General features: G+C 45.2%; 1 protein-coding gene across 1 annotated transcript in view; it reads left to right on the forward strand.

The window, feature by feature from the left end:
• Window positions 1-11,772, forward strand: part of TBX15 (T-box transcription factor 15) — a 99,545-nt gene extending 87,773 nt beyond the window's left edge. Inside the window, exon 8 of the mRNA XM_004456605.2 lies at window positions 9,382-11,772. Coding sequence (XP_004456662.2) covers window positions 9,382-10,166 — 785 coding nt within the window. The 3' untranslated portion in view covers window positions 10,167-11,772. The remainder of the gene's footprint in view (window positions 1-9,381) is intronic.
• Window positions 11,773-15,124: the final 3,352 nt, after the last annotated feature.

Below are 15,124 nucleotides of genomic sequence, written 5' to 3' on the forward strand. Positions count from 1 at the left end.
CGTCAGTGGCACACTGACTGTGCAGTGACTCCCTTCAGCGAGGGGAGATTGGCGGCGTTCATGCCCGCTTGAGAGCCCGATAAGACTGATGCCCTCCATGAGTCAACTGTGCCTCGTTGCCTCGGGCACATGCTTATGTGGCAAGTCAAACGTGCTGCCCTCGCATAGTTGTGCACCTGCTGCTGCTGCAGGCTGGATCAGCCTTTCTGCTCGGATGAGCATTAACTCTAAATAGGTTTGTATTTCATTTTTGATGAAATCAAGCGCACGGTCTTCTCTTCAGACATCTTACCTGAGTCAGCAAGGGAGTTGATACTTTTGGAGAGTGTGGTGGGTCTGGAGACAGCAGTTACGTTTCAGGAACGGCTTCTGCTTGGACAGAGCAGGAAATGACCTAACCAAGTCAGCTCTTCTTGGGGACACTGACTGACGCAAACAAGACCCAAGAGGAAAAAGATGAGCCCAGGTCAGCTGTAGTCAAGTGCAATCCTGCTATTGTTCTGACAGATACCTTTGAGCAAAAGATATGCCTCAGTTTGCATATAATAATGAAATTATTTGTGTGGCCAAAGCTGAGAGAGTTTTTGTGAGCCACTATTCCAAGCAGTCTGACAGCTGTTGTGCTAAAAGGAACCATCCCGGAGCAGTGGCACCAGAGCTGGCCACGTGTCTTCATCTGTGGACAGGAGGAGAACTGTCACCCGGAAGCCCTCCTTTCCCCTCAGTTGCCATCAGACATCACTAGACACCGTTCTACACTCCTGGGTGTTTTAGTATTTGCCAGGCAGTTAAAGAGTTAGCAGTACTATGAAAGTCTCTGATAGTGATGGGATTTTTAAAAATCAGTTTAATTTATATCAATTAGTGGTTGGCCAGTGAGAGGACTCAGACACCGAACAAGTTAATGCTAGTAAAAGATGGGGAAAGAAGGAAAATTCAGTGGAGAGCCGCCTTTGAATTGAGTCATTACAGTGACTCAAAGACAGCCACTTATGCAGGTCTCACTTGTCACTGAGATGGGGAATAATGTCCATCAGCTCTGTTCGCAACAGAATATTCAGAGTTGTTTTAAAGCATCCCCTTCTTGGCTGCAGAAGAACGGGATTTTGATTCTGTAACCTGCTCACAGCACAAGAATGAGGAACTCCTGGTAGAGGTTGGGGAGCCTTCTGTTCAACCCACTAAAGCAAAGTCATTGATTACACATCCTATTTTGTCCCCAAAGTCCCTTAAGCTCAGTGTGTCCAACACTGAGTCCACCGTCTACCGCACAGACCTGGTGCCCTTGTTTTGGGGAAGGATGCCACCACCCTTTCAGTTCCACGAGCCATCGCCCTGGATATTTCCTCCTCTCTCCCACCCACCGTGTCTGACCTTTACAAGTTCTAGATTCTGTTCATCTCTAAGCTCTGTTGACATCACTTCATGCTGAGCTGTCTCCCTCTCTCACCCGGGTGGCAGTGATGCCCTCTGTAGCTTCTTTTTTCTTCCTCCAAGCTGTTCTCCGTACAGCAGTCAAGTCTTTTTTTTTTTCAAAACACACATCTGTTCCCATCAGTCCCCTACCTCAACTTGCTTATAACCTTTCAATGGGCACAGTTTTTATGTACAAAAGACCAAACTGTTTAACACAGCCTACTGGACCTTGCAGGTTCTGGCTTTTGCTGCCTCTCCTTGAAAATGGAGATAGTGATCATGAGAATTAAACGAGATGATATGTGTAAGATGCATTGAAGAGTATCTAGGGCACAATAAATGCTCAATAAGTGTCCCCTGTTACTTTTCCTATTATTACCAGCATTGCTCCACTAGCTTCAGCCTGTGCCACTTGCCCTCTTTCTGCCTCTCGTTCCAGCATCACTGATCTTAAACATGTCGTGTCTTTCCCTCCACATGTTGTCCCCTTTGCCTGGAAGTCTCCTTCCCACTCCACTTGTCTTCTTAGTAATGCTATCTGTCCTTGACGTCTCCATTCAAATACCAGTTCCTTGGGAAAACTTTCTCTGCCATCCAGGGTATGCTAAGTCCCCTTAGTGTGTGCTCCTGGTTATTTGTGTCATTATTTGATTCATAACTCTTGTCCACATTTCTCTGCTATGTTTTGGTCTCACTATTAAGTATCTAGTACCTGGCATGCTATCTGACACATATTTGGTGCTCACTAAGTCAACCAATATTAGTGAATCGACTCTGGTAGGTTCTGTATCATAGGGGCAGGTGGGAAGGTGTTTGGTAAAAAGCTCGACAAATTAATACAGCTTTAGGGTAAAATTTGAAGGGGAGGGAGATTAGAAAACAAACAAGTAAATCAGGCTCCAGGAAGGAAACAAGTTTGGTAAAGGATAGCAAAGGAAGTGTCCATAAATTCTCAAGTGAAAAAAATAAAAAAGTAACATTGGGTACAGTTATTTATAGTGTCAGGTATTTGTATATGAATGCTTATGGTGAATAAATGAACCTTGAAAATTTAACACTAAGAAATGAATAATGTTGGCCTGTTCATATATCTGGTCAACTATCATTTAACATTTCTTAAGTTTTTCTAGTGATGATAAGTCTTGTTGGAAAACAATTAATGACAAGAATTAATTGATTAAAATGATATGCCTTATTTGAAAGAATAAACCTATAGAAGGAAGAAGAGAATCTGAATCACTCATGAAAATCTATCAGCTTAATTCTGGGCTTCTTGGCACTATACTTATGGGATTATACCACTGTTTCACCTGCCCTTCTTTATTTGTCCTTCCTTATGTCTTTTAAAATTGTGTTTATAATCCCATCAGAGAATAGCCACTTGGATGTCTTTAGATGCCTCTCTTTTTTTTTTTATCTTATCACTTGTGGTTTGTACTTAGTTTTTGGAATCACCTTCCTGTCTAGATTTGCTTGTGATGCATCTGTACATATATTTGCTCTGAAATTTTAAAAATCTTTACAGGAAAACCCAACAGTTGATGTTTTTATATTCTCTACAACTGTATTTCCATAAATGCTAATATGAAAAGCTACTTTCATAATCTCCAGGATTTCTTCAATTCATTAACTTTGTTACTTTTCCTTAACAATTTGAGAGATTACTTTTTTTTGCAAGTTAAGTCAATATTTTATCAGATGTTCTTCTTTTAGGAGAGCTAGATATCCATCAGGGGTCCAGATGGCTGAAATCCCTTATTACTCCTAGGGATTTTATCATGTTTTAGGGAGGAATCATCCATAGCTTCCAACTGACAGAGGAGTCTGTAACCTATTCTTACCACTCTCCTTTCCATTTCTCTCTCCTACAGATTTATTCTAACATTCCCAACCTTTCAGATTCACAGTGGAATAATGTGTAAATTAGAGCACTGTATCAATTAGAATTCTTAGTGCTCTATGTGAAATAAAGCCCAAATGGCTTAAATAAAAAGGGAACTCATTGGCCCATGAAACCAAAACGATGTAAGTAGCTGAGTTTAGGCAAAGCTTGATCTAAAGTTCCGAGCAAGTTCACCCAGGCAGGTCTTGCTCCATCTCTTGCCCTTGCTGTCCTCCACACTGGCTTTATTCTCAGGTTCCTCATGGTGCTAACATGGCTGACAGCAGCCCTGCCCCACATCTTTTTAGGTTTAAATCCAATGGAAAAGGGCATGGGCCTCTCTCTAGGAGGTCTAACAAAATCTGACTGACACTGACTACTCTGATTGGGTAATCCCTAGATTAGTTCCTGTGGCCGGGGGAATATGATCCTTTGATGGTCCAAGTCAGAGGTAGGGATGAAGGGGCGAGAGTGGGAGAGGGAGTATTTCCCAGTGGGAAAACTGGGTACTGTTGCCCGGAGAGAGGGGGTGAACTGCAAAAGACAGCAACATCAGATGGGCCCTGCAGCAAGGGAAGCAATAAAACCAGTGGCAGAGAAAACAATCTAGTGAAAATGCAAAGGTGGCTCACCTGGAGAATGTGGCAGGTGTGAAATAGAACCAACCAAGAGAAGAGGCTTAGGACACAGAGAACCAGTGTGGAAAATGAGAATTTGATGAATAAAAAGCTACTTTACAGGGAAGAAGTTGGGATCTGTGCATACCTTTACATTTTATGGAGAAGGACACACTAGGCATTCTTCTAAGAACAAAATCCCCCAATTCCCTTTAGCAATATTATGTTTCACATTTGCATTTATGAGAAGGGTATGATTCCTTAGTTGAGATGAACAGAGCTGTGCTCGTTAAACCTTATGGCCTTTGGATTTATTCCATGGGCTCAGTCCAAGGAGTGCTGACATTTTACCTTGTACCTGTTTGAAAGCCTCAAAGAAGGCTTCTCAAGGACGCACAGTGAGTCAGCACTCCTCAGGGACAGATGCCATTGAGTTATACAAGAGAAGAGTCTGGCTCGTGGAACTAAGCAATTACATGGAAATTTATTCTTTACTAGCCCAGATGGGGTTTTGTCTTACTGTTTTTCAGTTTTGGGGGGAGAAAAGCACAACAAAATAAACCCAACGGGAAACTGTATGTGAAAGCCACCATATTACAATCTGGAAGTGATCAATTTAAAGATGCAAAAGTCAGCAGGTTTGGTATTCAGGATTTTCACAGTCACATTTAACTTGTCTTCATTGCGCACATGTATATTCTAGGTTATTGTCCTTTTATGGGATCACTGCTAAACATGGGTTCTTTTTTTTTTAATTTAAAAAATTTTGGCTGTTAGCCTCCAATATGGGATCAAGTTAATGTTGTGTGCAAATTTTAATATGCATCTCCTCACTTTGGTCCATGGGCAAAAAAGGATGAAAGGAACTGGGAGGTGGAGACTTGGTCCTGGGACACCCAAGAGTTTTAAGCAACCCAGAGCATCACCTTTTAATTGGCTCTCATAAGTGGATTAAGATCTCCGAGGACAGTGGGCAAGACACTAATCTGTCTATGTGTGTTCTGTCAGTTCCTCTTCCACTTGGTCTGAGAAGACATGGCCCGCCGGGGCAGCCCATTTCTCCCCTGGCAGATGGTGTGGATAGTTGAGAAAAGAACCAGAGTCGTTTTAGCCTTTGGGGCTATGGCCTGAGCACACAAATAGCTGTCATGTGCCCAGGGATACTTCATTCACAGCAGTGGCGGCTCCTCTACCTGTTGGGACATAATGCTCCTCAGTGCACTGAGGTGCAAGATGCTCCCCTCTACCGACAGAAGCCAACACACGAAAGTCATCCCCAGTGGAACCCAAATGCCGTAACATTATTTCCTTCATTCCTTCCTTCACTCCTTCCTCTCTCACAGGAGGAAAAGAAAACAAATATTTCATGCCTATGTGCCAAGTACTGCTCTGGGAACTTTGGAGTATTTATCATCTCACCTATTGCTTCAGACATCCCTACAGCGGCCATCTTGGTGTTTCCATTTCCGTGGCTAGGGAACCCGAGGCTCGGGGAGGCTAATGTGCCACGGGCCTGTCATCAGTAAGACAGCTGGGATTGGAGCCTGGGATTCCTGACTGTGTTCCATGTTTATTCATTAAATACAGTTTATATCAAGATCCTTAGAGTATTCAGGACCTGGCAGGTAGGTGGGAATGAGGCGGAAGGGACGAGGACGCTCTGCCCAAAGAGGAGGCAGGCTTTTGTGTGCACAGCAGCTCTGACCCTTTTGTCTCAGTGTGGCTTGGCCACACTGCCTTAGCTCTTCTAAGTGCTGCAGTGCACAGGGAGGGTGGGCTGCCTCCTTATGCTTATTTTGCACTTGGGTGGCACTCTCAATCTTGTTTAACAGCTGACAGAGCTGTTAGATCATAAGAGAGTAACGGCTTTTCAGTATCTCTGCTGACTTCCTTGCAAAATGAATGCCATCGTCTTCTCTCTCGATGTGGACTTGAAACATCGCCATTAGCTATAACGAGTACTTCAAGTGCATGAGAACGTTTCTTCAAAGGAAGCAATGTGACCTTCTCTTGGACAGGCTTGCTCTCCCCCTTCAAATACTACTTCACATGGGGATAGTCCTGTCCCGTGAAGCTCAGCAGGCCACCAAGTTTCATTTCCAGTGAGTGTCATTTAAAAGTCAAAGCAAGCTGACTACAAACTTTTTAACATGTGCCTCTCATCTGCTCAGCAGAAATCCCTGTAACTTGTTAATAGTTCCCTTCTTATTTTTTCGTAGTGAAACCAACTGAACCTTAAATCAGTACCATTCGTTCCATCTTGGGCCATCCGAGAAAACCACTTAGAGTTGTAAAAAGTCATCTGCTCCATTCTGCGCCTCCAGCTGCAGGGCGAGGGCCTATGGAGAGGACCTGTAACTGGACAGTGCAGCTTGCTGAACAGGTGGTCTCCTTGGGGACCACATAAACACCAGCTCATGGAGAGCAAGGGGGGACCTTCAAAGAGAGGGGACCAGATACATATCCTGTAAAACACAGATCTCTTAACAGCTGGAGTCAGGTTTCTCCATTCGTGCCATCGCACTTATTTCACTGAAGCTCATGGCATTGGAGGTGGAAGAGGAGGGAAGTGTATGGAATACCTTAAAGAGAAACCACACACATGCAGAAAATGAATCTCCAAACGTCTTCTCACTGTAGGCTAGGCCATTCAGGAGTCCACAAACAAGCAGCATGTGATGTTTCTTCTCCTCCTCAAACTTCCCCTTCCAGAAATCCTTCCTTATATTAAAATAACTCCTTGGAAAGTACTTTAAATTGGCCAGTTAAATTTTAGCATAAATTTAATTACCAGATGCAGATACAATGTCAGAGAAGGACAGAAACTAAGGGTCACTAGTTCAAGTTCATTTCACAGAGGAGGAGAATTAGGCACTGCCTTGTTGTGGTCATGTGCTGGACTGGATGCAAGCTGACTGACCTAGGATTGAGCTTGGTGCTCTTCCCGCTATAGCTAACTGCTGACTTTACCTCTCCCAGAGGTGTTTGCATACTGGCCTTATCTCAAATTGTGGAATAGCAGTCTTTTTATCCTGATGAAAGAAATTTCAGGCTTGACCAAGAAGACAAGGAAGGAGATTTCCTGAAATGACTCTAAAACCATCATCTATTAATTTATAATTCCAATGGTCAGAAGCAGTTCCTCCAGTGAGGCTAAAATTGAAGTTCTAGTTTGGCTTTATAAAAATTTAACTCTGAAAAACTACTAGCAAGAGCCAAATTTTTTATACAGCCGTAGGATGAACTGTATCTGTGGATATAGGCTGAGGACTTTTGTTCCTGCCAAAAATTCTTCAGAGATTTGATTTAGCTCTGGGGCCTTTTTGAGGCATCAGCATCTCAAAGCACACATCTGGGATCCTCATTCCCAGCACACTGTAGATGGTATCTTTGTATCCCAATATCCCTGGAACCTGCTGATTTTCTGCCCATTTTCCTTATGGATAAATATCTCACCTGTGCTCCTTTCTACTTAAAAAGCCCTTTATTCTTTTATAGCAGCTCAGGTTCTAAGAGTCCCAACATGAGTTGTGGATCTCCTAAAGGGAGAATAACAGCTCTCAATTCTGAGAAATCCTAACCTTCCACTGAGGAGGGAATTCCGTCATGGAAGCGGAGATCCCTCAAGGAAACGAAACAGCAGCTCATTCTGGGATTCAAATGAATGTCCAGCAGCTCCAGCACTCATCACTGTCTTCAGCTTCAGACAAGGAGGTGAACACTGCAATGTGGATTCCTGGGCCCAGGAAAGGGGAGACTTGTAAAGGTCATTTTTGGCCTTTTCATACCACCTGGGAATGACTTTGGAGAAGGTTGGGTTGAACTAGAACTTGGTCCGTTTACGTGTAAGCCACCAATTCAGTTCTGACGTCCACAGATCATAGGAGTAACCTTTTAAAATACAGATTCAAGGACTTTTAGAGATGAAACTGGAGATCTTCTAACCCAAAACATGATCTCCAGATCAGCAGCTTTGCAGCACCCAGGAACTCGTTAGAAATGCAAATTACCTGCTCCCACCCCAGACCAACTGAACCTGAAACTTTGGGGGTGGAGACTGTAAGGTGTGTTTTAAAAAGTCCTTCAAGGGGTTCTGATGCATGCTCAAGCTTGAGGGCCATCCTCTGGTGCTGTTGTTTTTTTAGGTACCAGGGCAGGGGACTGAACTCAGGACCTCGCATGTGGGAAGCTGACACTCAACCACTGGGCCACATCGGCTCCCAAGCCGGTTTTGTTGTTGTTGCTGTTGATCTGCTCGTTGTTTGCTTTTGTTTTTAGGAGGCACAGGGGACTGAACCCAGAACTTCCCGTGTGGGAAGCAGGTGCTCCACCAAGTGAGCCGCATCCACTCCCTCTGGGTACTCTGAAATGAGGAATTTGAGTTAGATGACTGGATCTCAACCCTGGCTGCTCATTAGAATCATTTGGAGAGCTTTAAAAAATACCAGTGTGGAAATTTCTATTTGATTGTTCTGAGACAGAACTGTAGAACATCCACTTTTTTAAAGCTCCCAGATGATTCTTACGTGCAGCTAAGCTTGAGAATCATGGGTCTAACCCCAATCCTCATTTCTTGACAAAGAAACTGAATCCCAGAAAGGATAAGGGGTGTGCCTGGGTTAACAGGTGTGTGTGTGCTGAGTGTGGCAGAGCTGTGAGAAGACCCCAGGTTTTCCGACTTTCAGGTCAGTTTATGTCCTGTTGGGCCCCTTGTCCTTACAAATCTCCAATTCCAAACATTCAACTTGGAGTGTTTGTTTCATTCTCTGAGACTGGCCCAGGCTCCTGTAAAGGGCGATTAGCAGGGCCTCTGGATGGTAATGATTTGATTTCAGGTCCCCTTTGCTTTATCTGACTGTGTAACTGCTCCTCGCATCTTTCACATGACAGAACTTCCAACCCACAGCCCAGGGGCTGCTACCCGCGCCCCTCTGCTTAGCCCTGCCAGGTCTGAGCCCTGCCTCGGCACTCTACCCTGCCCCACGACTCCATTTCCTCTGAGATTCGGGTCCTGCGCTTTTGGCTGGAAGACGATGGTAAAGTAGAAACACTCCCTGGTTAAAATACACATTTGGTGCCTTTCCACTGAAAATGGGAAAAGTTGAGCTGGGGCTTTACGCTGCTCATCAGTGGGCTCGTTTGAAAGTGAACGTGACAGTGAAATATGGCAAAGTGAGTATCTGGAAGGCTTATTTCTTTTCACAGGATTTATTAAGGCTCTTACAGAGAGAAACAAACAAGAGCTCAGCGTTCTTTTTTCAGGCTTTGTCCTCTCTCCTGGGCCGTGTGGGCGCACGCGCGGGGTGGGAAGACCGTCGCAGACGTCCGCGGGGCTGAGAGCCACGTTCCTGTGGCGGCCAGCCCATCCTGGGCGTTCGAGGGCATCTCCTCCGGGCCTGCATTTGGCCTGCGCCGTCTAACCTTCAGAGGCCTCCGTCTCACTAGGCTTTCCGTCTTGTTTTTCAGGGGGCAGCACAGGCACCTCCCCGACCACTTCCAGCACGGGGACTCCGTCCCCTTCGGCGTCCTCGCACCTTCTGTCTCCGTCCTGCTCTCCTCCGACCTTTCACCTGGCCCCCAACACTTTCAACGTGGGCTGCCGCGAGAGCCAGCTGTGCAACCTCAACCTCTCCGAGTACCCGCCGTGCGCCCGCGGCAACATGGGCGCGCTGCAGAGCTACGCGGGGCTGGGCGACGGCGGCTACAACCGGCTCCCGAGCGGCAGCGCGGCGCCCACGCCGCCCGCCGAGACCTTCGTGCCGCAGAGGACTCCCGCCCTCCTCTCAGGAATCCCGACGCCGCCCTCGTTGCCCAGCAACGGCAAGATGGAGGCCTACGGCGGCCAGCTGGGGTCCTTCCCGCCGTCGCAGTTCCAGTACGTCATGCAGGCGGGCAACGCCGCCTCCGGCTCCTCGTCGCCGCACATGTTCGGGGGCGGCCACATGCAGCAGAGCTCCTACAATGCCTTCTCGCTCCACAATCCCTACAACTTGTACGGCTACAACTTCCCCACCTCCCCGAGGCTGGCTGCAAGCCCAGAAAAACTGAGCGCCTCCCAAAGCACTTTACTCTGCTCGTCGCCGTCCAACGGGGCCTTTGGAGAGAGGCAGTACCTGCCCACGGGGATGGAGCACAGCGTGCACATGATCAGCCCCTCGGCCGGCACCCAGCAGGCCACCAACGCCTGCGACGGCCGGCAGTACGGGGCGGTGCCGGGCTCCTCCTCCCAGATGTCGGTGCACATGGTCTAAGGCCCGGCGCAGCGCCGGGAGCTCCGCGGCCCAGCCCCAGCCTCGTGGACAGACCGCCCCTTCGGCGGCCGAGACCCTTGAAGAACAGGAACTGTGCATTCTTATTATCGTTTTCCTGGAGGAAGAAAACACCCAAGAACAACCAGAGACACTTTTAAGCCACGGAAGGATCCTTGCAGTGGAATTATCTCTGATTCCGTGGCTGTTCTGCTTTTGAAAACCTTTGCTTTATAAAGCGTGGTCTACTCCCGAGTGGCCTTTGAAGAGACTGAATAATCGTCGTCAATTTAAAGGAGATGCTGGAGTGTAGCAACCATGAAAATTTACACACACTTACATGCAGACATATATATATGTACATATATATATTCACACACATACACACAAACATACATGCCTGAACTGGGTGAACTCTTTGCAGAGGGACACCCAGAATGGGTGCTTTCACCAAGAATTTGTCTATGTACAACACTAGATGGACTGGGCCAGCTGTGGCGGTCAGCCTTTCTCCTCTGCAGCTTAACCTGCTTCTGGAATGAACCGTGTGTCCTGGAACCCCTTCCCTTGACAAGGGTGGGAAGACATCAGCACTCTACCTGGACTTGTCTTCCTGAAAAAGATGCCTTTGAAACTTTGGCTCTCTTCACTCGGTATGCTATCCTTGGTGTTCCCCGTGGTGCCAATGAAAAGAGGGAGTAAGAGTAGCCAAGCAAGAGAGAGAGAGAGGGAGAGAGAGAGAGAGAAAGAGAGAGAGAGGCGGAGAGCAAGACTGAGATAGTGGGAGAAATGACGAGAGTTTCAGTTTGCCAAGGAAATTCGTTTTTGTTTTGTTTTCCCTACAGACTGTAGAAAGAGTTGTGGTGTTTCTGAGGGTTAACTCTCCCTGGGACCCTGTGCGTGCTGCCTGGTGCACAGGTGTGCATGGTCAGGGCGCTGATGAGAGGGGCTGGGGCAGGGAAACGCGTCTTGACCCCATGGCTCTGACCATTGGGACCCAAAAGTGGGAAGTGCCAGTTGCACAGCACGTAGCCTGGCAGCGGGAGGGAGGTAAAAGGAGTGCAAAGAAGGGGAGACTTTTACAATCCCAGCAGATGATCCTGGGCGCAGAGGCCTGCCACATGCCAGATCAGACAGCTGGCCTGGATCGCCTGCTCACTGGGCCCTGTGGCAGGAGAAACCCAGCCCCACTCCAGGGAATCACAGACGGGCCTTCCCCACCCTTCTCCTTGCCCTTAGAGCTCTGTTTTTATCAAATAGTTCATTGCATTTTGAAGTTTTGGGTTTTTTTTCTCTTTTTTCTTCCCCTTCCTCTCAAATCCTTTAATGATAAGAAAACAAGTGATGCTTGGTGGAGGCTAAACTTTTAAAATGGTGTGGAAATGCAGAAAACACCAAGTAAAATAATACAGATATTATTAAGATTTTTGGTTTTGAGGTGTTGTAGATAAATGTATTTATGTGTCTAGTGGGGAGCCCAATATAATGGATATTAAAAAAGGGGGCAATAAAAAGGGTATGTAAAATATGTATGAAGAAAAGGTGTATAAAAATTTGCCCTTATGCACGGAACTCTGTTTCTAAGTGCCAAGCACAAAAAGTGGCTAAATAAAACCTTTGCAATTGTTCTCTGTGTGTTTAATATGAAAAACATAAGTAGCAGCTGTGTGCATTTGCATCATGCTTCCCAGTGGGCACCGCACTCATATATGCTATGTTATGTGACCTTATGCAAACCCCAAGAGGCCAGCGTCATCTTCCTCATTTCACAAAGAATAACTGAGCACCCGAGAGACTGAGTGGATTCTCCAGGATCACACAGCTAGTCAGAGAGGCTACTCGGACTTGAAACCAAGTCCTCCAACTCTACTGGGATGTCCACTTTGACATTCTCTGCAGAAACCTGTGTGACTCCAATAGTGTTCTTCAGTGCCGCTAGGTCCTGGCTCTGTACCATACGCTTTACATGATTGCCTCATCTAGCACTGCCACAGTTCTGTGAGATAGGCATTAGTTTTAGTGCCATTTCACAGATCAGAAAACAAGCTTATAAAAGGCTAGATCCTTGACCAAAGCCCTCAGGTAGGAAGCGATCTAGCTGGGGCTAGAGCAGACCTGAAGTTCTGTGCAGTTGGGACGATGTTATTCTGCTGGAGTCCCAGCACTACCACGAGGATCTTGGACAATCGGAAAAGAAGATGTGTCCCAAGGGGCTGAGACTAGAATGCCCTTGAGGCTGGATTTTACTTGGTATGTGTTTTAGTCTGCTCTGTTGCTGAAATGCATATACCAGAAAAGGGTTGACTTTTACAATGGAGATTTATTAACTTACAAACGTACAGTTCTGACGCCATGAACATATCCAAATCAAGGCCTCATCAGGCGATGCTTTCTTTGGACTCCTCTGCCACATGGTGGCGTCTGCTGGTCTCCCCCTCCTCTTCTTTCAGCTTCTGGCTTCCGTGGCTTTCTCTCCCCCTTTCTCTCTATTCATCCTGCTTACAGGACTCCAGTAAGAGGATTAAGACCCACCCTGGCCCACGCCCTAACTGAAGTAACTGAATCAAAAGTTCCCACCTGTGATAGGTTTATACCCACAAGAGTAGATTAGCTTTAAGAACATGATTTTCAGGGGCTTCATACAGCTTCGAACCGTCACAGTATGTATGATTGTAAATATATCGCCACCCTCCTCCCTGATGTACCACCCAGTATGGCAGGAGTGATTTTGAGGTCCCATGCACCAAAAGAGAATAATTTACAGCAAGGTGTTTAGGACTATACCATTTACAAGCACTTTCACATTATCTCACATGAGCGTCACTATAATCATGAAGGGTGAATGGGGCAAGAAGGGCTGTTTTGCAAGGGGGGGACTAGGATCAGAGAGGCTGTGACCTTCCTACACCGACCTGGCTGGGAAGCAGCAAAGCCAGGATGTGAACTCTGCTCTTAGCCGCCCTTCCCCAGGCTGCTTCTCCAGTGGCCAGTTGCGTTGGGAACTCACTGGCGAGTTTCACCAAGGCTTTTGAGGGGTTCAGGTTGCTGACTATCACTCTAATTCACTGGAAATGGAGCCTAGTTTGTGGGAGCAAAAACTCTTAAAGAATCAGTGCTTTGGCTTTATAAATGACTTAAAAGGTTAGTTAATTCCATTAGCTACTGGATCATTGCCAGAATTGCTGGAACAATGACCAAGTGCCTCTGAATTGTAGGTTTATTAGGCATCACAGGTTTCAACATTTGAAAGGCACTCCTATTCAGAAATCTTTCAATCATACTTTTGCTTCATAATCATAGGCTTATAACTACATATGAAGCTTATGGTTATTTCTTACTGATTCAGCAGGGTATTCAATATTGTTCACTGGTCTGAGGCCCTGTGTAGTTTTCAGAGATTAGATAATATGCAAACTGAAATATAAATTGTCACATTCATTTAAGAGGAGTAACTGATAATCATTTAAAATATTCAGTAAAGAAAATTTCAGTAATTTGGAGCAATTAGAATAATCCACATCAGTTATATCTGAATTATGGCACATGTTTCTATTCATACTTGAGAAAGTAATAAAACTGTTTTTCTTAACACAAACTGGGTAAAGACTTGTCAGGCCTATGCTCCAGTTCCCTTAATGAAATGGTACACAATCATTGACATACTGATTTCATACAAAGTTGTTTATTAAAGTGTTAATCTTCTGTAGGTTAAGATGCTCAACCCTTTCACACATTCCTTGAGTAAAAACTGTCTTGTTCATCTTTGCGTCTTTAATGCCTATGACAGTTCTGGACCTATTACAGACTTCTCAATACATGTTAGTTCGTATTGTTGATTTGTCTACCAAACACATTTTGCAAGGATATTGACAGTGGTTGCATGACTAAATTATCATTCACTCCAAATTAGTGGGACCTAAATTAACAAAGTTTTATTGTACTTTATACACTATTCTGCAATTGATTAATGTAAATTTAATTTAGATAGTATATAGCAAGCATCCATTATGTGTAACGGAGTATAAAAACAAACAAGTCATAGTTTCTTCCATGAAAGAATTCACTTTTCAGGCAGTCATGCACATATGAAGCAAAGGATAGAGTCCCTGAAAATTCAGAGTGGAAGATGCCCAGGGCAAGAAAGTCAAGTTGGGATTGTTTTCACTGGGGAGGTAGAACTTAGAAGGTTGTTCAGAAATTTTACAGAAGTAAAGAATGGTGGAATCAAATGAAATAACTAAAAAGACAATAATAAGTAAGTTTTGGAGGAAAGGGGGTATATCTCAATTCAAACCGGGCAACTTAATAAAGCTGGAGACACCCAAAGCCTTTCACTTCCCTGGACTAATATCCTCTTCAGTGGAATATTTTCAATAGTGGGAGCGTGGAGGCCTGAGATCCAAGGACAGAGCTGTTTCGTTCATACCAAATGTTTGATTCAGTGCTTCGTAACTCGGAGGATTTCAGAGAAGCTCTTGTGAACCAGTTTGAATTTGGTAAGTTGAAGGAGCGCTGTCATCTCAAGGAAACCCAGCCACAAAGATAAATTTCACAAAAGTTTTTCTTCCTCTGATCGTCAATTGGAAATCTAATTTCCAGAGAGATCCACACCCATGACCAGCTTCATTCATTTATTCATTCATCTGGTTCAAGTCAATAAACTTTTATTTCATTCTTACTCTGTGTCAAGCTCTGCTGCACGTGCTGGGACAAAGCCTGGAAAATCAGAAAAATTCCTGCATGCAAGGAACTCATGGGTCTGCTGGGAGGAGACTGATAATTGGGTGTACTAAAAAATAAATGAATAGCATAATTTCAGATTGCAATGGTTATTTGAGGTAATTAAAAATAGTGGGAGAATTGAGAGTGAGTGGGAAATGAGGAGGAAGTCTTACATAGTCAGATTTTCTAAGAGGGCTGCTCTGAGCCTATGACATTTGAGCTGGTACAAATCTAGACCT

Source organism: Dasypus novemcinctus, chromosome 9 (assembly GCF_030445035.2).
Source record: "Dasypus novemcinctus isolate mDasNov1 chromosome 9, mDasNov1.1.hap2, whole genome shotgun sequence".
NCBI lineage: Eukaryota > Metazoa > Chordata > Mammalia > Cingulata > Dasypodidae > Dasypus > Dasypus novemcinctus.